The sequence below is a fragment of the Cimex lectularius genome, unplaced genomic scaffold, assembly GCF_000648675.2.
Source record: "Cimex lectularius strain Harlan isolate CLEC.00 unplaced genomic scaffold, Clec_2.1 scaffold284, whole genome shotgun sequence".
Taxonomy (NCBI): Eukaryota; Metazoa; Arthropoda; class Insecta; order Hemiptera; family Cimicidae; genus Cimex; species Cimex lectularius.
Window position 1 is genome coordinate 81,668 of NW_019392966.1, and position 24,548 is coordinate 106,215.

Here is a 24,548-nt window from a genome sequence, read left to right on the forward strand (position 1 = left end):
ATTTAATTTTATATAATTTTTAATTTTAATATGGCCTTCTAAGACGTCAATTATTTTATATTTAAAAAACCTCCAATTAAAGGCATATATTTAGCTTTCCACCGTCAAATCAACCTTTTTAATTATACATTAAGACTTTTTAATTTTTACTAAAAAATAACGCTTTTAAATTTCAATGTAGCCCTTTTTAATTTGAAATCAACCCTTTCGTTAAAAACATCAAAAAATGAAATGTAAACACGTAAAGTAAAATTCCTGCATTTGAAAAAAAAATATTCTTCTTATAATTTGAGATTATTAAAAAGTATAAAATAATTGGGCACTTAACATCAAAATTTTTGACCTTTCTCAATTAAAAGAAAAATCCTTTATTTTTATCATTTTAAATTTTCCTCTTAATTGTAATTAATTTTCATATTATATATTTAGAACCCAATTGTTTTATATAGTTTCAAAAAATTTTCAATTGAAAGAAGATTAAGATAGATTATTTGTTTTTATATTTAATTTTAAATATTTTTTCATTTAATTGTAATTGATTTTCATATAGTCTACTAAAAGCCATATTATGTTATAATAAAAAACCCCCTCAAATATACAGAAATTTCACTTGACATGCTTATATTTCACACTATGTCAGTTTTTTAATGCTTAATTATTTTGAAATTAAAAATGGCTAATTTGAAATTCAAAACAAAAAAGTTACTTTGAAATTAAAAAGCGTTAATTTGAAGTAAAAAAGGGTTAAGTCGAAATTAAAAAAACACGTTAATTTAAAGTAAAAAGAGTTACTTTGTAATTATTACTGGCAATTTTCGACGTTATTTGAGGACGTGAAGATTGAGGATGCATTGAGTGTATCCAACCCTTAAAAAAATTAAAGAAGTATATTTTGAGCAATATTACATTTAACACGTTCGGAAACCCAAAGGATTCAGTGTATTACATGTCTTCATGAACAAATAGGAAAAACGTTGTAATGCGATAATAAAAATAATTTATACTTTAGATAAAAGATCAATTTAACATTAAAAAAATATATTTTTTTAAGAATGATTATACAATGCAAACATGAACGCAACTTTATTTAATAAGAAATTTCGATCTGGAAATTGCAACTAAGAGCACAGGATGAAAAGTCCAAAGCGTGTTAATTAAAAACTTTAATGACTCGGTTTTTAACTTATTTCATAAATAATAAATAACTATAAACTAGACAATAAATATGTTTTTCTCACAAATAAATAAGTCTTAGTGAAGGCCCCTGCGAGGCGGGGAGTGGCGACTCCCCATGACAAAGGGGGTTAAAGTCTTGTCGTTAAGAGTTTAGGGTGGATGTCACACTTAGGATCTGGCCAAGGGTGGGAGCCTCATCCGCTTGTGCTGCCTTGCACTCCTGACAGGAGGAAACGCGAAGGAAGTGTAGTCCTGTTTGGGCGGTGCGAAGTATCCCGTGAGGACAGGTATGGGAATCATTCTTTCCTTCGGATAAGAGTTGAAAGGGGAAGGCCGAATCAGTGCTGAGAGGCCGGGGAATCTTTTCTCCTGTTCTTCCAGAGTCATCGTCCGATAGTCGCCTTTCGGAACGTAACTTCGAAGTTGGCGGAATTCTTCTTCGTCTTCTTTTTCTCCGTCCAAGGACTCGCCGTCCGAAGTCGCATCAAGAACGATTCCACTTTTTTCCGTCGAATCGTCTTCTTCTTCTTCTTCTTCTCCTTCTTCTACTTCTTCTCCTCCCTCTTCTTCTTCTTCTTCCTCTTCTTCCTCTTCTTCTTCTTTTTCTTTTTCTTTATTCGCCGCCTCTTTATTTTTATCGCCGAGCCCGGTGGATTCTTCGACTTTGACGACTTCGACATGCGGTTTCTGAGTGGTGACGTCGTCGTTCACGGCGTTTTCCGAAAGATCGACAACCGGATCGGTGACGGATTCTTGTTTCGAGGCAGTCTCTGTCTGGGTCGAAGGCGGCCGCATCGTTTTTTCAGTAGTGTTCATCGGATTGCCGTTCTGTAAGACGTTAACGTTCATTTGCGTTGAATGTTTTATCGCTACAACTGTTCCCGGGTTCTGTTCGGCGGCCGAGGAAGTCGACTCTTCGGTAGCGGTCGTTTCTGTGACTGTCGTAACCTCGGATACGGATTTCATCGTCGAAGTCGAAGGTGCCGGAGGGTTGTCCGTAGTCGTCGCAAGCTTTGTCGGCGACGGGTTGGCAGCGGTCGTGGTTTTCTGCACCTGGGTCACTTTTTTTTTCTTTTTGCTGCTGGACGAGCCGAAGAAACCGTCGAGGAATTCATCGCTCAGAGCGCTGAAACCGGTGTAATCACCTGAATCGACATCATTTTCCGCATCGTCGTCGTCGTCGTCGTCGTCGCTCAGTCCGAAGTCATCGTCGTCGTCATCGTCGTCGTCGTCGTCATCATCATCGCTCAAACCATAATCGTCGTCGTCGTCATCGTCGTCTTCGTCTTCATCTTCACCGCTCGAAACCGGAATCGGTTTACCTGGTTCCAACTAAAAAATAAAACGGGCACTGTTAAAAAAAAAAAAATAATAATAATAATGCTGTCCTTTCAAACATATTAGCCAAGCCTCAAGTACGTAATTTTGGGATAGGGAAATTGGTCAAAAATTCCACGAATCGAACCCAGGACCGCGGGGTTACGAGCATGCACGCTAACTACTCGGCTACCGCGGTCCCTGTTTTACTGGAAAAAAAAACTTTGATTATGTAAAAGGTACATATGCTTGTTTTTCCCTTGATTTTCTCAAAAATTACTCAACTTAAAAAAAATTGAAATATTTTTTTAAAAATCATATGCTCTGTTTTTAATTTGTACAATAATTATTACGGCGGGTATGTTCAATTTTTTAAAGATAGAAAGTAAGAAATTTTTATTTTCAAATGGTATTGTACGTTTTCATTTACGGATTTATTATGTAAAACTTATGATTTTTTAAGTTGAGCAGTTTTTGAGAAAACCAGGGGGGACGGAAGTAAATATATGTGTTTATAATTATTCAGAAATCGTGAGATGCGGTCTGGTGTGATAGGTTTCAGAAAAACATTTTCTTTATCGTGCCAACGTTTCGATCTTTATTGAGATCATCTTCAGGGCCTAGGATTTACAAACATTGTTTACATTTAACAAATACATTTAGGATGTGGAAAAGTGAATTTATACAATGCAAAAAAATATTTTTTATATTCAATCAAAGTATTTCTACTCACTCAAAGTGTTTGTCTTCTGTGTAATAGTGCCATTCTTGCGTGTCGTGTTGAGAGTGCCAGTGAGATGTTACTGTTTTATGTTTATATACGTTGGATTTTGAAGGGGTGGGGAAGGAAGTCGGTATAGAAAAAATCTCATCAAAATTTAGTATAATTTTAAATGTAATTAATTTTAATATGACTTTCGAAGATCTCAATTTTTTTTCAATTATACGAATTTTACTCCACATGCCATCACAATATTTCGTACCATCACTTATTAAAAGGTTAATTCGACGGAAAAAAGCTATATTTTTTTAAGTTAATTTTTTAAAATACAAAAAAAAATTTTTTTTTCTTTTTTTAACGAAAGAGTAATTTGAAATTTAAAAAAGGGTCGTACAATGACAAGATATTAAATAATTAAAGAAAAAATTAAAAAGGGCTAATTTGAAGTTTAACAACTGTTAATTTGAAACTAAAATGTATTAATTTGTTGATAAAAGAATGTTAATTTGAAATTAAAAAGGGATAATTTGACGGAAAATAGCTTTAGTAAAAGCACAATTCTCAGCATTTGTTTTTATATTTAATTTTACTAGAGTTAATTTGAAAATAAAAAAAAATTAATTTAAAAAATGCTATATATTTTATAAAATATAATTAGAAAGAAAAAAACAAAAATACAGCATGTTACTAAAGTGAATGAAGGGACGTTAGGACGTTCAAATCCAACGTATTTTTCTTACATAATTAATGTGTTATGAAGTAAATAAACCAAAACTTTGGACTAAAGCGCAAAACTGGGGGGGGGGGGAATTCAATCCCCCCTGGTCCTTGAAGGTCAGTGGGAAGATAAATCTGGCCAAAAACGAAAGGATCAGTAGTGAGTAGGCTAAAAGGCTCTGGTGATGAAGTTGCTCCTGAACCTAATGTCACCGACCTGGAAGAGGTCAAAGAGGCTTCGGCAGAAACAATACTCAAAAGATTTTGAAGGTCGAGTAGGAAATGCTACGCCTGGCTTCGCAGCCATGGGCACAGCAGAGAAGAAGCTGAGCTTTCAGAACAGCAAAAGCCAGCCTTCAAAGAGGGGTCGAGATGTGAAAAAGACCCCTGAGCAAATAGAGAATAAGAAAGCCAAGGTGGGAGAGTTCTCCGGCAAAAATCTAGAGGCCCTGTCAAAAGGTCTTACGCAGAGGCTTTTAAAGAGGTAAGACACGGGATCGTCCCTCTAGAATATGTGCAAGTTCTCCTGACGGTTGAGCAATTAGATGCCATCCAGTTGTGCCTGTTGGGGAGAATAGAGCAAGTTGAGGAAACCATAAAACCAGCCTTCAATGGGCTTATATCTTTTTAAAAAGGATGGTTGGTTCTAAACTGTGCCAACGTAGTTAAGTAAGCATGGATAAAGAGCCTAGAGAAGGAACTAACAACCTGGAAAGACGCCACGCTGCACGTGGTAGAACAAAAAGGCTCCCACGACCGCAGATAGTGGTGGCATACTTCTCAAACTGCGATATAAAAAGGGACACTAATGAGAAAATCCTCGGATTTTTCAAGAAAAAAAATGAAGGATTCCAAGTAGGCCTGAAAGGTTGTCATAAGAAAGGAGAAGTTCAAATTAGAGATCCCATGGCCATCAATCACGAGTCAACAAAGGTCTTGAAGAAAATGGACAGGGTAAATTTCAAATTTGGTAAAGCAAAGATGCACATCGAATTAAAAAAACAAGACATGCAAGAAACGGATGCTTCTCTGAAGGGTTCAAAAAACTCCCAGAGGAAGAGAACACTACACCAACCCAAAGTACATCTAACGAAAAAGAAACGCTCATCCAATCTCAAAGAAAGAAAGTCTCAAGCGCCAATTATGAGGCAAGCTAAGGGACTCTCAAAACGGAAGGCGAAGGAACTCCTCTGGCTCAGCAGGCAGGATTTGAGGAGAATTATAGGTTACTATCATCTTAAAACGATGGGAACATGCCAGTTCTGACAGGAAGAGACGTCGACACGTATCCTTTGCGATTGTAAAGCGTTTACGGTACAGCCACATTTCTCATTCCAAAAGAGATCCACGAAGAGGCATCAAGGAAAGTTTTCAGTTGTATAAAGAATAGCGCACTTTCGAAGGAATGGCTGGCTATAAGCTATAGGGGTTCAACAATAGACCTGTTTAGGTCGCAGTGGAAAAAAGAACTGTCTACTGTCTAATGTCTTCAGCATCAACCCCCCCACCCAAACCTTTAAAAAACCGGGTCAGAAAGTGTGGTCGGTTTTTTTTCTTTTTGACCGGCACTTTCTCGGATGAGGCATACCATCCGATTCAAGTTTCCAAGAACCGGGTGGTCGGCAGATTCAGGAATTTAAGCGTTGACGCGTTTTGTTTTGATTTTTCCGGATCATGACTGATTTTCAAAATTTCTGTTTAAAACCGCAAAATATAGTAAAACTCTTACTTTAACTCCTTGAGGGCCGAATTTGAAACACGACACCCTCAGGGCGGCTTCGACGTCGTCCAGGGCGCGCAATTCCAGCGCAAGGCACGCTTTGAACTGTTCACCGTCCCTCTGGATGCCGTAGATCCTCCCGCAGAACTTGGACACCCCACCAGGAAGACCCATGCAGACCGGTCTCGGCTTTTTACCTAGTAATAATAAAATACTTTTCTTTTTAGATGAAGAAATTGTGAACATTAGATTCATTTTACAATCGTGAACTTAATAATTCCTAAGAAAAGTCGATTGGTACATTAATATCCTTAAGAAAACCGGCTTCCAGACCAATCGAGCTGTTAAGTTTAAGTTAAGATAAAAAATAATTGAACTTTTAATTGCCTTTTATTTGTTTTATTTGACTTTATTCGGTTTATCCTTGGACCAGGGTAATTTTCTTTCCATGGATGTTTAGGCGCACAGGTCTAGAATTTTTGTCCTGTGAAATTTTTTTGATTTCAATCCTCTTTAATTTCACGAAATCAATTAAGATCTAAAGAAATTCGAAAGTATTTTATAGATTGAGACTCCCGGCCAGTTTGCATTGTGCTTGCACTCCGCCTCGCTGGGCCGAGATGATGATGAGAAACGACCAAACCAAAAAATTTACCTGTTAATGTCATGTTTCTCAGCACCCTGTCGCCGAAGCTCATCGTGAGTCGCATCGAGTCACCGTTTAGGTAGGTTATCGTCGCGCAGCCTGGGGAAAAATTGCCAATATTAATATCAATGTAATAAAAGAGAATCGCATTGATTTGTAGATACCAGGTCCTTTGATAGATACGACTGGAAGTGAGAAATCCCTGCAGCAGTTGCACATGAGGTTGGCGCATTGACAATAGCGGTTGGGCGCGTTCGCCGGCTTGGTTCCTGGCACCTGCCTCAATCCGATGTCCTTTTTGGAATGTTTGCTTCCTAGGGAGATTATTTAATTGATATAATTACTGCAAAGCGGAAAGTGAGAATAGGAGCGATATCCTAGAGAAGATAGACACAACAGAACAATATTCAATCCTGTTATACCTGAAGACCTCATACCACACCATTGAGAAGAATTCTGTAAACCATTAGCAGAGCTCGGACACAAAAGATGAAAGTTAGAAGACAATAGGACTTAAAGTGACTGCATCTACAGACTTCATGGTAAATTTGGCGATGGTGAAGCTATAAACTACTACAGCTTTATCCGTCCAATTGTTAATTTCAAAACTAATAGTTTTTTGGCCTTCAAATTAACCATTTTTAATTTCAAACTAACCTTTTCATTAAAACATAAAAAGCCTAAGAGATTGTATGAAAAGTAAGTACGTTAATTAAAATTACTTTGTTGAAGTCGTGAGGAGCGGTCAAGAATGAGGTAGTTTAGAAAAACACCTTTTTAATTTTTTTTGCCGACGTTTCGACCTTTATTCGGGTCATCTTCAGGCCCTGGGTAAATTACAAAACATACGTTCGTTGGAAAAAATACAAATTAAGATGTAAATATAAATTTTAAACCAAGTATTTCATACTCACATAAAGTGTGGTGCTATTCTTGTGATGTCATAAACAACACCAATATGACACCACAAGAATAGCACCACACTTTATGTGAGTATGAAATACTTGGTTCGAAATTTATATTTACATCTTAAATTGTATTTTTTCCAACCAACGTATGTTTTGTAATTTACCCAGGGCCTGAAGATGACCCGAATAAAGGTCGAAACGTCGGCAAAAAAATTAAAAAGTTGTTCTTTTTAAACTACCTCATTCTTGGCCGCTCCTCACGACTTCAACAAATTATGAAACAACAGGTCAATAAGAAACGCACATTAAAATTACTATACATTTGAGGATATGTTTTTAATTTCAAATAATTGGACTCTTAGAAGAACATATTAAAATTAATTGTAATTAAAAAATAATATAAAATTAAATTAATCTTCTTTTAATTTGAGAAATGTAACAAATTGTGGTTTTTGGGAGCTTTTGCTATAGCTATTTTCCGCCAAATTAACAATTTTTAATTTCATATTTATATTTTTTTTTGCCATCAAATCAACATTTTTAATTTCAAATTAACCTATTCATTAAAACATAAAAAAACCTAGGGGATTGTATGAAATGTAAGCACGTAAATTCAAATTACTATATGTTTGAAAATCTTGTTTTTAATTTCAAATAATTAGACACTTAGAAGACCATATTACAATTAATTATAATGAAAAAATTATATAAAATTAAATATAAAAATGAACGAATCTTCTTTTAATTTTAGAAATGAAAAAAAATTTGATTTTTCGGAATTTTTATTATACATATCTTCCGTCAACTTAACCCTTTTTAATTTTAAATTAACGATTTTTTCTCATCAAATTAATCATTTTTAATTTCAATTAACCCTTTCATTAGAACATGAAAAAACCTAGGAGATTGCATGAAATGTAAGCATGTAAATTAAAATTCCTATATAAAAAAAATCAAGATTAAATTAGTGGGCTTTTAGAAGACCATATAAAGATTAAACACAATTGGAATTAGAAACTATATAAAATCATATATTATACAACAATAAAAGATTCTTATTTGATTTGAGAATTTTTTTAAAATATGGCCTTCTAAGGGGCCATTTTTTTTTAAATGCAAGTATTTTACTTTACATGCTTACATTTCATACATTCTCCAAGGTTTTTATGTTTTAAAGAAATAGCTTATTTGGAATTAAAAAGGGCTAATTGTAAAAAAGTCTTATTTGAAATTTAATAAAAAGTTAATTTGTCGGAAAAATGCTTTATATGTACAAATTAACCCTTGTTAATTTCAAATTAAAATTGGTTAGTTAAGAATTAATTTGAAGTATAATAAAAAAGATTATTTTCAAATTAAAATTGATTAATTTGGTGCGAAAAGGGATTAATTTCAAATTTTAAAAAAAGGCTTACATGACGGAAAATACCCTTTTTATTTTCAAATTATGATTAGTTAAACAAAATTAATTTGTAGTTAAATAAAATATTAATTTGAAATGAAAAAGGGTTAGTTAAGTTCATCTTCTAAGACCCCAATTATTGGATATTTTAAAAATAATCTCAAATAGACAGGAATTTTACTTTACATGTTTATATTTCATTCTCCTAGTTTTTCGAGTGGTTAAATAAGGGTTAATTTTAAATTAAAAAAGGCTAATTTGAACTTAAAAAGCCCAAATGTGAACTTAAAAAGATTTCTCCCTCTCTCTCTCTCTCTCTCTCTCTCTCTCTCTCTTTCTTTCTCTCTCTCTCTCTCTCTCTCCTACACCACTCTCTCTTACTCCCTTCCAAATCATATTCAACTAGCTATATATTTTTTTAAACTTTTTTAAATACTCATTGTATTCTCAGACAATGTTGCATGTTACCTCACAATGTATACTTTAAAACGATCATTGGATCCGTATATAAAATAAACAAGGATAGAGTCGTAGCGATGAAGGAGCCGAAGACTTTTCCCCTTTGAAATTCTGTGATTTTGAGAATTTCTCATGACAAATTTGAAGCTTTTCCAAGATTTCGTTCAATTTCTTTATCGGTCTCTAAAACTCTATTAATCGACCAAGAAAGTTTCTTCCATCCGATCGGGTCCTGATGTTAATAACACATACAAGTATGGAAAGGAGGAGTGTTAGGTTTCAAACGAGGAAATGAAGGCATCAGAAGGCCGAAACGCAGGGCGTAAAGATAAAGGTTGAAACTTTAAAGTGGAATCGGGCCGGTCATTCAATGCGGGACGGGATCAAACGGACCAAAAAGAGTTAGTTGCTGGCTTGACACCATGGAATGAGCAGATCTCCCTCGTCGCCAAATGTGCTTTCTGCCTGATGATGCGAAACGAGGCCGCCTTCGTATACAAACACGATTTTCGCATCATGATCCTAATTTTCATCCAACTATTAAAAAAAGGAAAAATCCTTCGCCGAGATTAGTCTCGGCCCGTGAAGAGAGAGAGAAGCTCCGGGGAGGGTTCATGGACCCAGTAGCCCGTAAATGGGTTAGGAACATAATTAGTCAGGATTCGTGATCAATGGGAAGTAATTAAACGATTATCTCCCCACTCTTTGTAACGGTGCTGTTTTAATTAAACTAAAAGAGCTTCCTTTTTTTTCTTTAAATCACATTTTAAATTGTTAAGGTTCACTTACCGACATTCCTCGACGCGGCGAAAGCGATAAAAAGGAATATCAAGAGGAGTTCGAACACGGTGGAAAGCCGCATTCTTGAAGAATCCAGTTTTCACTCAGTGGGAAATGTGAAGAGAACACCTGGAAAAGAAAGACTAAGTTATTGCTTGATTTTACATCCACACTATCATGCTTTAAAAAGTTGAAATAAAAACGCAAACTCGGACCATAGCATAATAGATGTTATACATCTGAACATTGTTACGGACTATTGGCGTCATTTTCACTTCTTGTAGTTTTGTGTGTTTGTCAATAGCCAAAATTAACTTACCACTCAAGATGGCAAAGCTTAAAAGGGTCTGGCGGGCCAAAAACTAGATGAACGTAAACGGTATATTTCACTTTTTCATTTCATTAATATTAATTTTTTTTAAATTATTGTTTTAATAAGACAACAACCACTCGGTGTTATATCTGCCTTGAATCTTTACCTTTTTAAATTTACAGGGGGTTCTTTTATGACAACCATGGGTGATTCTTGTTTGCCGAATTCTAAGCGTGAATAATTTTCTTTTCACGAGTAACTAATTGAGTTGTCGCATTCTTTAATGTCTGCTTTAATTTCTCTATGTTTATTTTCCCGAGTGTTGAACTATTCACGTTCTCATTTTTCATTTATTTAAGCTTTCAAGTTACAAAATCGTACTACCCCATTTATTTTGTTACTTCTGACGGCACTTTACTTTATATAGGTTTTTTCCGTCAAATTCCTTTTTGACATCAAATCAACCCTTTTAAATTTCACCCTTTACCTGGCAAATTATCCCTTTTTAATTTCAAATTAACCTGGCAAATTATCCCTTTTTAATTTCAAATTAACCTTTTCCTCGTTAAATTAATTATTTTTAACTTCAAATCAACCCTTTTTAATTTCACTATTTACCTAGCAAATTACCCCTTTTTAATTTCAAATTAACCTTTTCCTCGTTAAATTAATTATTTTTAACTTCAAATTAACCCTTTAATTTCAAATTAGGGCTTTTAAATTTTGAAAATAACCCTTTCTTTCAAACGTCAAAAAAACACAGGTGTATGAAATACAAGCGTGTAAAGTAAAATTTCTGTATATTTGAGAATTTATTTTTAAATATAAAATAATCGGACTCTTAGAAGACCATATGAAAATTAATCACAATTACAATTAAAAATTATATATAAAACTAAAGGATTCTTTTGTAATTTTTCTTCTAATTTGAGAATTTTTAAAAAGTATAAAATAATTGGGATCTTAGGTAAAAGACCATCTGAAAATTAATTGCAATTAAAATTAAAAAATATATAAAATAAAATATAATAATAAAAGATTGTTCTTTTATATAATGGTTGCGAAATTTCTTAAACAAGCTATAAGCCATACAAAAATTAATTTCAGACAAAATTAAAAATAATGTAAAATTTAAAAAAAAACAAGTGCCTTCTTTTAATTGGAGTTTTTTTATATAAAATAATTGGGCTATAAAAACAGCAATGACTCATATTTCTCAAATTAAAAGAATAATAGTTCATTTTTATATTTTATTGTTCATCATTTTTCTTTTTAATTGTAATTAATTTTGTTTTAATTTTTATATGGTCTTCTAAGAGTCTAATTATTTTATATTAACAAAAAAATCCCCAAACATACAGGCATTTTACTATAAATGCGTGTATTACATACCATCTCCTAAGTTTTTTATGTTTAAAAGAAAACATTAATTTGAAATTAAAAAGGGTTGAGTGAAAAAAAAGAATTTGATTAAAAAAAATATTTTCAACAAATTAATCCGTTTTAATTTCAAATCAATCTCTTATTTTTTTAAATTTAAAATTGACCCTTTTCGCATCAAATCATTTTGATTGAAAAGTAACTCCTTTTAATTTTAAATGAATAATGGTTAAAGGTTAAGTTGAAATTAAAATAGTAAAAGGTCCGAAAAACTACAGCTTCTCAAATTTCTCAAATTAAAAGAAAAATCCTGTATTTTTATGTAGTTTTTAATTGCAATTAATTTTAATATGGTGATATATGAATATATTCTGAGAACCCAATTATTTTAGATTTTTTATATTATATACCAACTCCTAGGTTTTTCCACGTTATAAAAAGGAGTTAATTTGAAGTTAAAACGGTTCATTTGAAAATAAAACAAATGTTCATTTGAAAGTAAAACGATTAGATTTGAAATTAAAAAGGGCTACTTTGTGTTTTAAAATGATTGTTGGCGAGTTGAAAAAAGTATTGCCTTCGCCTTTTCTGATCTGCAAAAGGAAATCGGGCCCAATGCTGGCAAAATGTTGCTGCATTTTTTTGAACCATTGATTAAACAAATTAAATATCATATAAGAAGGGATTATTTTAATTAAACTTTGATTCTAGATTGGACTATTATTCTGATTATTCTACACCTTCTTAAATTCTGCCAATAATTGATTTAAAAAAATGTATATACCTAAAAACCACATAATTTTTGAATAGTTTGCAATTGTTAAAAAAGGTATGAAACTACGACAAGTATAGTAAGTATATAATAAAAGACGATTGAAGGAAACAAAAGTTTCCCTCATTACTTATTTTGCTCGAAATGTGCAAGGAAACAATTTGAATTTAAGTCAATTTTGATATAACATAGCAAACTAACAAAGAAGATTCAGTGAAAACATTTTACATTCACACCGTGTTGATTACTTTTTGAAATCCTTTTTACGATGAGGCCGGAACGGACTGGAAAGTTTCTCGTACCCGATTTCACATACCTCGGATCGGTATGCCAAGACCATAATCTCACTGGCCGAGTTTAAAAAAAAAAAAAAAATACGATTACGTTTTGAATATTCAAAAGGAATAATAAGTCTGTTTGTTTTGTTTTGAAGTACAAAGTTACTACCATGTGAAGCCGATCGGATCGCAAGTCCTGGTTAAAGCTCCAAGTCGCTTTCTTTCCTTTAATTATCATTCAGACCTGGGAACCCTTAATAAAAATAACATGCCATGAATTTCGGATAACATTTACACTTCTTCGCCACTTTTCACCGGCGATGGAAAAACATTTCTTTCACTTTCTATCCTCAGATCTGGGGGAAGATGAATTACGGACGGTTCCGGTCAATTCGGTCCGCCTCACGTCGCTGCTTTTGTTTTGGACCGTCGGAGTTGAGAAGTATGAGGACTGTAAGCTGATGTATTTTTCGCCTGATATGGCAAATTCAGAGTAGTTATTTTTCTGATGACTCCAATCGCCAGAACACATTAATTTATAAAATATCGGTTTATCATCCCGCAGACCGTAAGAAGTAATACAGGGTTTCTAAACTAAATTCGTCATTTTGCAAATAAAATAAAATCAAATTCACTCTTTTCTGAATCAAATTAAACTTTTACTTATGAAATTCATTCTTTTGTGTAAACAATTTACCCCTTTTGCAAAACAAATTCACCTACTTGCATATCAAATTCATTCTTTTACGAATCAAATTAAACTGTTGCTGATGAAATTCACTCTTTTGTATAAAAAAAATTACCCTTTTACAAAAGAATTCACCTGCTTCCATATTAAATTCACTCATTCGCTAATCAAATTCACCTTTTGCAAATCAAATTCACATTTTTGCAAATCAAATTTACCCTTTTCAAAAGTAAATTCACCCTTTTACAAATAATCCCACACTTTTGGATATCAAATTCGTACATAAAATAAAATCAAATTGTCTCTTTTGCGAATCATATTAAACTTTTGCTAATGAAATGCACTGTTTTGTATACCAAATTTACCCTTTTTTTCAAAACAAATTCACCTTTTGGCATATTAAATTCACTCTTTTGTCAATCAAACTTTTTACTTATATATATTGTTAACTATTTTAACATATATATGATATATATAAACATCAAATAATGCTAATTCATTAGTCTATTTATTACGAATGATCGAGTAGGAATTATAATAAAGTACAAATGGCATGTTTTCGTAGTCAAGTTAGTAAACTCTGGATGTATTTCTTTTTTTATTAATGTATTTACCCATTACCTTATCAACAAAGTACAATAAGTATGCAGGGTGTCAATTAAATATAGTCACCCCTGGTTTTTTCAAAAACTACTCGACCAAAATAAAATTTATTTTTTATTATGTAGTACAACTTCTAATTTCAAACATTGCAACAATAATTAGTGTTTTTTTTTAATTTCTTAAAAGTGTTTAAAATTGAAAGTCTTGTTTTTCAATAAATAGCCTTTAAATTTGTAGATTCATCGGAATTTTTTTTGCTTTTGCATATTTGCAATTGCTAATTACGTGCTGTTTAGGTATTTTTACCTTTTACCTAAATAAATACTTTCCACTAGATCATTTGTAATAGATGTTACTAATTAATTTACACTATTTGATGTGTTTTTTAAATATGATAGTATAGATAGTAATACTTGATTTACGAAAGGGTGAATTTGATTTGTAAAATTTGCTGTGGTATGTACCACAGATGTCATTTATTTGCAAACGATCGAATTTGATATGAAAAAGGTTAAACATTTCACCAAAGGATCAATTTGATAAGCAAAAGGGTGAATTTAATTGGGAAAAAGGTGAATTTAATTTGCAAAAGAGTGAATTTAATTTGCACAAGGGTGAATTTACATAGCAAAAGAGTGAATTTGATAAGCGAAAGAGTGAATTAATTTTTCGAAAGGGTGAATTGGATTAGCAAAAGAGTGAATTTCTTTCGCAAACGGGTGAAATTTATTTGGAAAACGGTGAATTTGATAAGCGAAAAGGTTAATTTGATATGCGAAAGAGTGAATTGATTTTTCAAAAGGGTCAATTGGATTAGCAAAAGAGTGAATTTATTTCGCAAAGGGTGAAATTTATTTGCAAAAGGGTAAATTTAATTTTCAAAAGAATGAAATTTATGAACAAAATGGCAAATTTGATTAGTAAAAGAGTGAATTTGATACGCGAAAGAGTGAATTTATTTCGCAAACGCGTGTAATTGGTTAGCAAAAGGGTGAATTTGATTAGGGAAAGAACGAATTTGATATGCGAAAGAGTGAATTTATTTCCCAAACGCGTGTAATTGGTTAGCAAAAGGGTGAATTTGATTAGGGAAAGAACGAATTTGATATGCGAAAGAGTGAATTTATTTCCCAAACGCGTGTAATTGGTTTGCAAAAGGGTGAATTTGATTAGCGAAAGAACGAATTTGATATGCGAAAGGGTGAAATGGATTAGCAAAAGATTGAATTTAATATGCAAAAGAGTGAATTTAATAGACAAAGGTGTGAACTTGATTTCCAAAAGGGAGAGTTTGATAATTAAACGAGTGAAATTAATTTGCAAAAGGGTGAGTTTGATTAGCAGAAGAGTGAATTTTATTTTCAAAAGGATCAGATATAAATTGTTAACCGGTGAATTTGATTTGAAAAACCTGTATCACAATAATATAACCGTTAATTTTAATTAGTTATGATGTTGATTGATTATTTCTACCTACGCTACATTGTAAGCCCCTTCATTTAGATCGTAATAAATTTGTATCTCGATTGCCACTAATTGTGGCGGTGATTTCTCGAATTTTAGGCCGCCTCCCATAACAGTTAACCCTTGTCGTATGAATTAGTACTGGTCCGTATATTTTCGATGTTATCTGTATTATAGAGTTGCCTTCGTCCGTTGCTACTTCAGAAAGTAAAAGTGGAAAGCGGGCATCGGTTCTTCCAGTTTCTTTCTGCTTTCTTCAAAGCGCGAATTCGAGGTACACCGAGATAGAAAAAAAATTGAACTTGTTAATAGAATGTTGTGAGTTAATGTTGACTATACCTTTATCAACATTACGACTTATGTAACTGAATCAAGTTGAAAAATTACCCGCTAATTTGTTGAAAATGATGTCGCACAATGTTTAGAAGAAGAGAAAGTGGAAATCTAACCGGAAAGGAATTGCAGACTAGAAACCTGTCGACGAAGGGTTGAAAACACGACTGGTACATGTTTTCCTTTTTGTTAATAGGTCGAAAACGAAGAAGGTAAATAAGGAGGTGCGAGCCGAGGAACCGGTGAAAGACGTGTTAGTGACCCACTGCGCGATGAAGTTGACCTCTTTCTCTTAGGATATCCGCTTCGGTCGCTTTCTTTGTCCGTCAGTCATATTGCAACATATTTCCTACCCTGGGCTTAAAATTTAAATCTGATTTTCCACTAGGGCTTAATAACGAGCTTTTATTCTTAGATTAGATTTACTGATTAAAAAAAAAATACGCAGGTTCGCAGTATGCTTTTCATATGATCTGATACATTTTCAGTGGTTTAAATTTTAAGAGATATACTTGGATTTTTTTTTCAAAATAATTCTGTATTGGGTGACTCTTCTTTGCAAAGATCAGGTGAGGAAAAAAAATTTAAACGTTTACCTTGTTGGTATGTCTCGGTGTGGCCGAAGGTAACGGACCGCAAGCTCTTGTGGAACTGTGCCTCTCACACCATAGAACTCCTTTTGGATCCTTCTGCTCCTCCCTCTTCTGGTATCCCTACTACTTTCCATTTCCAACCAATTACATCTAGTTAACCGTTTGTAACGGGACATACGCTTCTCCGGCAGACCGCATTTCCCGAGCCCCGTTTTGGAGACGTCTTCGTACGTCTGCTGCGGATGTGCGATACCGGCGACCGCAGGCTTCATACGCCATTTCGAATCAACCGGACCTTCAAGAACTTCCGCTTTGTACCTGTACCGTTTTCTCTTCATGTCCACGATGGACAGGATAAAATCGACGATATTCCATATTTGGCAGATCCGCCTTCACAAATGATCCTACCTAAGTATAATGGAAGGTTTTCATCGGATTAAAAAAATGCGGCCTCAGGGTTCCCATTCCAGGCCCCATGTTATGCATAATTTTCACGAATGACCTTTACAATTACTTTCCCACAATTCACTTTACAGCGTATGCTGATGATTGCAGTTCCCAGTTGGATGGACCAAGTGAGATAGAGCTGGTCGAACAAAATATTGAACTGAAATCCAATTTGTAAAAGTGGTTCATTGGATATGGTCTATTGCTAAACAAAGAGAAGACAAAGGTTATGATTCTAAAAACTTCTAATTCAAGAAATAGTCTAGACAAAGAACCGATAAAACACTTGGGTACAGTCACAGATTCACATCTCTCCTGGGATGCCCATTGTCAATTTGTAGCATCTAAACTTACCAAACAATTATTTTTACTGAAAAGCCTCAAATATAATGTTTCTCAAAGATAGATTTAATAGATTACACGACATTTGAAAAATGGCAAAAAGGAGGGAAAATTCGAGAGGTGAGGTTGAGATGGGAAGTTGGTGTCCCAGCAGATCGAAGTAGCTCAAGTGGTCGAGTAGTATTTAGCAGAAGGTCGTGGGTTCGAATCCCGCTCGTGACACTGACTTTTTTTATCTCAACCAATACCTTTCATAAAAATTAATTGAAAAATGTTAATTGGTGGTTGAAATGTAATGGGTTTCTCAAAGAGTTTTAATAAATGTTTACTTCTCTTGTTTCTAATCGTATTTTGTCCATGCCTTATTGGTCTGTGGTCATTCTAGTCATGACAAACTAATCTTCAAAAAAACAACGTAAAGCTATAAGAATTTTAAGGAATTTAAAGTATAGGGAATGTTGCAGAGAAACTTTTACTAAATTAAACCTTACGACTTTGCCCAGCTTATATATATTACAATGTGTAATGCATGTTACAAACAAAGTGCGTCTATAAAAAAATTCAATTCTGCACATAAACAATATACGAGAAATTGTAATAAAATAGTTCCTGAACAGCAGAACCTTAAAAAATGTGAAAACTCTTGTAAATATTGGGCTATACATTTTTTCAATAATTTACCAGGTGATGTCAAACTCTTAACTGAAAAAATTTAAACTTAAAGTAACAAAATTCCTCACTGTTGTACTATTCTTGACGAATGTAATGACAAAACTTGTATTTTGTTTACTTAACACAATAAAACTTTTGTATCTTTGTTCCTGGACCTTTACTTTAAATACAAATAATTATAACAAGTACAATAATAATTAACCTTTTTAAACGTATTTACCACCCTAGGACTGGTGCCCCTCCTCACCTCACCACACCCTCAAGCCATCCTATGAAGTTAAGTACTTAAATGCCTACTAATCTCCTGTATACTTCGAAACCTTACTCACAAGGTCAGAGTATTTCAAAGCAAAATATAAAACGTCATCCTCTCATTTTTCCCTCTTATGGAACCTCATCATTCTAAATCCTAAAGCTCGCAAAGCTCCTGCTGAACCATCAGCTTTCTTCCTGTGATGTCCAAAATCATCGAAAGACAGAGTAAGGTGTGAGCGACAAGGGAGCGTTTTAGGTCCAATCCTTTATAAACTGAAACGCTTCCTGGAGTCTGATTGACCGATGTTGCAGAGTAGAGAAGGGAACGAATACGGAGATATCAGACAGACACAAGCCGGCGTCCCACGAGGGATCATTTTAGCCATCCAACATCCAGGGGATCCTTCCAAACAAAATCCTTAGAGAAATTGTCAAAGCACCTTATTAAAAAGGGGACGACCAGGCTGTTGTGTCAGGGATTTGGACTAAACCTTTTTTGGTGATTCACGAGTATCCGCCACTTCTTGTGAATAGGCCCTGGCAAAAAAAAAAATTTAAGTTGAAATTTTCCCTTTTTTAATATCTTTATTTCGTCGTTCTACTTACTCAAATCAACTATGTAGATAGATCATTTTATAGCATTTTTTTATGTAGATTGCAATAAAAATATAGTAAAAGTTATCAATAACCAAAATATTTTTAAAAAACAATTTTTTTTCAAGTGATCTAGGTTATATAATTTTTGTTTTGTGAAACTATTGGGTTGTCCGGAAAATAATGCAGGATTTTGGTATTAAACAAAAAAAAAGAAACTATTGGGTTGTCCGGAAAATAATGCAGGATTTTAAGTTTTCATTAAAAAAAATCTATATAAAATATTCTGTTTACGTTTACAGGATTACTCATTTGTATGNAGCCGAAGATCGTGGGTTCGAATCCCGCTCGTGCCATTGACTTTTTTATCTCAACTAAAAACCTTAATTAATTGTAATATATTAATTGGTCAAGCGGATCACGAAAATAGTGAATTTATACTTATAATTTTTGTTAATATTTTAATTTATACAATGTAAATAAATTCATTAAACCAGAATTATATTTGGTTATCAAAGTTTATCAATAAATTAAAAAATTCAAAAAACCAAATTTTTTCAAGTAACCTAGGCCATAAAATTTTGGTTTCGTGAAGCTAATATGAAATTTCGTTTTAGCACCTCTAGAGACCCCTAACTATAAATTGTTGTTTGAATTTACATTTATCGATTTTTTGACCCCTAAAATTTTTCCGATTTTTAACAAGTTGAGAATGTGCTGGAGAGTTTTGCTGATCAACGTCCTTTATGATGAATTTTGAATAATGAATGAAAATAATCTCTTGTCAGAGAAAAAATTTCATATTAAATAAAATTAAAATATTAATAAAAATTGTAAGTATAAAATAAATTTAATTATTCGAAATTAATTATATAGGACGTTTATCAGCAAAACTCTCCAGCACATTCTCAACTTCTTAAAAATCGGAAAAATTTTAGGGGTCAAAAAATCGATAAATGTAAATTCAAACAACAATTTATAGTTAGGGGTCTCTAGAGGTGCTAAAACGAAATTTCATATTAGCTTCACGAAACCAAAATTTTATGGCCTAGGTTACTTGAAAAAATTTGGTTTTTTGAATTTTTTAATTTATTGATAAACTTTGATAACCTTTACTATATTTTTATTGCAATCTACATAAAAAAGCTGTAAAATGATATATCAACATCGTTGGTTTGAGTAAGTAGAACGGCTAAATAAAAATATTAAAAAACGGAAAATGTCAACTTTCAGATTTTTTTGGCGAAACCAGGGCCTATTCACAAGGACGTTAAAAAAGGTTTACTCCAAATTTTTAACACACCAACCTGGTCGTTCCCTTGTTAGTCACTTACCTGACAATACTCAATGACCTCGACATTACTTTTGTCTGAGTTGATCCGATATCGCTTTCAAAATTAGGACATTATGTTTTCGACCAATCCCAGCAATACTGCCCAAGCTTTATCCACAATTTCCTATCTTGAGTACCCGCCCCGTCGCCTTAAACCTCGAGACCTCGCCAATAGCATTGTCACTTTGTAGTGGTGGCCAACCCTATCCAAGCAACCTCTATCATCCAACACACTGAGCTAAAGACTGGGGCAAAGCGATTTATATTGAAAAAATTCCACTTTACATCAACTAGGTAGCTACCGACTTCCACTCGTCAGGTACTTAGGACTATACCTATACAGCAGACTGCTGAGGGCTTGGACAAGTACCAAAACTTTTAGGATGGAAATCTTTTTTTGGCCGTCAACACTCAACTCTTTACAATACATTACTAAGACAATTTTGGACACACAGAGTAGAACTATTAGGTTCCGTCAATCCATCCAATATTTAGGGCATCCTTCCGATCAAAAGTCCTCAAAAAAATTGTCAAAGACGAAGTCACTTATTTTAAAAAACACAATGACCCCGGCATTACTTTTATCTCAGGTGATCCGATATCGCTTCCAAAAGTAACCCATTAAATTTTCAACCCTCCATACTGCCAAAGCCTTTTTTTCACTTTTCCATCATCAAGATCCGCCACGTCGCCTTAAACTACTATAATCACCCTTTGCCCCTTAACCCTTTTATATTGAGTATTAGCTTTGCCCCTTGACTTAGTAATTGAAAATAATATGACATAAATATTATAAAATGGTTCTGAATTTCGAATTAACTTTTCTCATTTCTAAAAAACTTTAGAATTGTAAAGGAGTTCGCGAAAATGAGGTTTTCAGGTGGCCTACACACTCAGGAGGGAAACCCTCCTGAAAGTGGGATGGGTGATAAAACAAACATACACAGTTTGTTTTAAAGATTTGATTTTTTCACATTCTAATCGACATAATCACTAAAAACGTCTTAGCGACACATTTATTTTTTAGGCTTTTATTGCTTCTCCATGTTGATTGGTTCATGTACTGGTCAAATAAGCCATCGGTCTGATATCCATTTAAAATAACTCGACACCTCTGCTGGATAAAGAAGAGAAAGTGTGAGGGGAATTATTTTCTTAGAAGAAAAGAAATCGGACGATGACCGACTTGAAAAGGCGGTTCAGTTCGACTTTGACCTTCATCGGTAATGGGAGTCAGTAAAGGGTTGTAAGTAAAATTAAAAAAAAAAAAAATGAAAAAGTCAGTAGTTAAAAGTTGGTAAAAGCTGTACTAACAATAATGGTAAAAATTGCATTGAAAGTTTGAAAGTTTTTCTCTTGGTTTCATTTGGTCTGTGCTGTATAATGTGTACGTCTCTGATTTCATGTCCAGTTCAATGAAACATGTTCTCTCCTCTTCAGGAGAATTGTACATTTTCATAAAATATGCTATTTCCTATACGAATTTGCTTATTATTTTATTTAATTTAGTTAATTTTGTTGTCAATTTGTATAGCAAGGTAATAATTAAGTAATAACTTTTCTAGGTTCAGACGCGCGTGTGTGCTCACCATTTTTTGCGCGACGACATTCTTTGTGCACTGCCAAAAGAATGAAGACAAAGAAAAAGGCATCCTGGGTAAAATTGATGATACAATTTGTAAACTATAAGCTCGTACTAATTATTTGATTATATGGACCATACAACATCGGAACTTCTTCAATTTTATTTCTTTCCTGCGTATAATTTATGTTATTATCTCTTATAATTTTTAAATGGAACAATAGGACGCCGGAGAAAAAATGGCGAATTTGATATGTAATAGAGCGAATTTGATTTGCAGAAGAGCGAATATAATTTGTTTTTGCAAAAAAGGACTCTCCTCAAAAAGTTAATTTGATTAACAAATTGGTTAATTTGGTTTGAAAAAGGGTGAATTTTATTTGCAAAAGAGTGAAATTTATTTACAAAAAAGTAAATTTTATTAGTAAAAGAGTAAATTTTATTTGAAAAAAAAGGTGAATTTTATTTTCAAAAGAGTAAAATTTATTTACAAAAGGGTGAATTTAATTGTCAAAAGAGTGAAATTTATTTACAAAAAAGTAAATTTTATTAGTAAAACAGTGAATTTGATTTGAAAAAAGGTGAATTTTATTTTCAAAAGAGTAAAATTTATTTACAAAAGGGTGAATTTGATTTGCAAAAAGTGAACTTGATTTTGCAAGTGTTAAATTGATTGGCAAAAGGGTGAAATTTATTTAAATTTAATTTTCAAAAGAGTGAAAGTTATTTGAAAAAGGTGAATTTGATTTTCAAAAGAGTGAAATTTATTTACAAAAGGTGAATTTGATTTGCAAAAGTATGAATTTAATTTTCAAAAGAGTAAAATTTATTTATAAAAGGGCGAATTTGATTTGTAAAAGAAGGGTGAATTTGAATTTCAATATCTATGCCACCCTTACTCTGTAGGTTAATTATTTGTAGTAGGACTCAAAGTTGGTATTCATTTTTTGCTCCCATATACTCAAAAATCCTTGTGTATCATTTTTTAGGAAAAAAAAAATTTCCTCATCAAATTGATTGTTTTGATTGTTGACATAGGTTGGAAGTAGAACAATCGAGCTTTCCATCAGTTGTCATAACATTGAATTTGGATAAAATTCAGTGTAGTTAAGAATTTCTAAGTGGGACAATACAGCACCGTGGGAAAAAAAGTGCCTCAGGCTATAATCTAGCCCAAATTTTTGTTTAATCTTTTTTCTATTGTGCAATTAACTTTTTTTCATATAATTCCTCATTATGTCCATTTTAAATAAATTAAATTAAAGCCGTGTGTTAGTTTGCATAGTCAAGCAGATTTTTTCAGCAAGACCCTCCATTTTCTAATGACCCGTCCAGTCTTCTACAGATGGATAAATCTTGAAAGCTTAGATTTCTGTTGTAGATTTTCTCCCTTTTAAAGGGAGTTCTTCAACTGCAGCGCCAGATCCCACATATCCACATCAATCAGTGGTCAACTCAGTAAACAAAACTCGCACCATGCCCTGTAAATGCGAAGAAGGCTCTTGCAATTGTTGTACTGGTAATGTGTTGACCAATTTCAATGTGTCAATGCGAAACAAAATTTGCGTCAACGTCGCTTATGATCCAGATGACTTCGAGTTCCTTTATAAAGTCATGTTCAATGAAAGACAACTCTATCAGAACACAATTTCAGGTATGAATTTATAAATCATGGCTGATCTTTTTCCCAAACTACATAACAAAAAGAGACATGTGCTGGTTAACATTTGTGCTTTCCAGGTAAAAATCCTCCTCCTATCTGCTTGCCATTGAGAAGATTTCTCCCAGGAACGGCATGTTTGCGATTTAATAACGTTTATATGATAGGACGAAATCTTCATGCCTGCCTCACTTTAGTGGGATTATGGCAGGAATTCGAACTTTTTAATGTACGACAAATTTGTTTGTGTATGTGTGTTTTATGGTTATTAAATGTAATTTCTGTTTAAGATATCTTTTGACTGCATCCGTGTGGGAACTAGTGGAATAGCAATCGTCAAACCGGAAGAAGGAGGTGGGTTACCAATTCCCGTTGTCGGTGAAGATGTAGACCCAGATGATTTAGATTATAACGATAGTGCTAAAACAATACTTACACACTGATCAGCATTTTGTAACAAACTCAATTAAATAGTAATTTCCCCCAAACTATGGAGTTTTTTTTAAAGTAATTTTATCTTACCTTGATCCCCAAGCTCTATATACATCTCAATGAACCTCAAGATTCAATGAGTTACGCAGGTGTGCATCAGAGAGGGTCCTTAATGAGGATGCCTTGGTAATAATTACCTGTCATTTTCATATAAATCTTTTTTTTTAAGTACTAATAGGGCTTTATGCCCCCTTACATATACTTATATTAGAAATAAATTAAGTTTTATAAATATAATAAAATAATAATAAAACATGTAATAATATATACAGAACAATAATGACAATAATATATTCTTTAAAATTCTAATTGTTTATAATTGAACAATGAAACATTACCAACCACATCACGAAAGAAAAGCAGAAAGAGAAAAAAAGGAAGAGTGAAAAAGAAAAGGAAGATGAAAGAAAAGTTGATGATTCATGTCATTTTTAAAAACTCAGATGCCTTGGACCTGAAACAAGCCAGCGAGGAAGCAGAACATACTTCTCGGGGGAGCAAATTCCATAGTCTTGACCCTGCAATTCTGAAGGATAAGATTAAAGGTTTAGAAGAGTGTTGAGGGCTTGGGATATGTTTGGTGCGTTTGGTTAAGGAATGAGGGAAAACAGTTCATAGATTATTGAGGACATTTGTGATTCAATTTTAATTATGTATTAATTTAAAAAATTAATAGGGGAGCTGTTGATATGAGGAGGAGATGGGCAATCTGTACTAATGGGTTTATTGTAAATTAATAAGGACTGGGATTTGTTAGGGTTTAAAGAATGCCATTATTTCTTGACCATTGGTTGAGAGAATGAAGATCACGGTTGAGCAGAGATATAGCTTCAGATGTTGCTTGTAGGACATTGACTATAAAGCTCAGTGTCATCAGCATAAAGATGAAATTGGGAGAAAT

The 24,548-nt window shown here is 33.2% G+C and overlaps 2 protein-coding genes across 3 annotated transcripts; one reads left to right on the forward strand and one right to left on the reverse strand.

Moving 5' to 3' along the window:
• Positions 1–1,064: 1,064 nt before the first annotated feature.
• Positions 1,065–16,356, reverse strand: LOC106671169 (myelin transcription factor 1-like). The gene is made up of 6 exons (XM_024229523.1): positions 16,274–16,356; positions 9,856–9,975; positions 6,462–6,611; positions 6,307–6,396; positions 5,661–5,848; positions 1,065–2,508 (listed from the first exon to the last, which is right to left on the reverse strand). Exons 2-6 carry the CDS (start codon positions 9,926–9,928, stop codon positions 1,345–1,347), a joined length of 1,665 nt encoding a protein of 554 aa, XP_024085291.1. The 5' UTR covers positions 9,929–9,975; positions 16,274–16,356; the 3' UTR covers positions 1,065–1,344.
• A 4,762-nt stretch (positions 16,357–21,118) lies between these two features.
• On the forward strand, positions 21,119–23,632 carry LOC106671431. 2 transcript variants are annotated; one of them, XM_024229520.1, is made up of 5 exons: positions 21,119–21,156; positions 21,479–21,570; positions 22,877–23,149; positions 23,236–23,384; positions 23,446–23,632. In XM_024229520.1, exons 1-5 carry the CDS (start codon positions 21,140–21,142, stop codon positions 23,596–23,598), a joined length of 684 nt encoding a protein of 227 aa, XP_024085288.1. In that variant the 5' UTR covers positions 21,119–21,139; the 3' UTR covers positions 23,599–23,632. The 2 variants fall into 2 exon arrangements, with proteins under 2 accessions (XP_024085288.1, XP_024085287.1); XM_024229519.1 differs by having other exon boundaries at positions 21,128–21,159.
• The last annotated feature ends 916 nt before the right edge of the window (positions 23,633–24,548 follow it).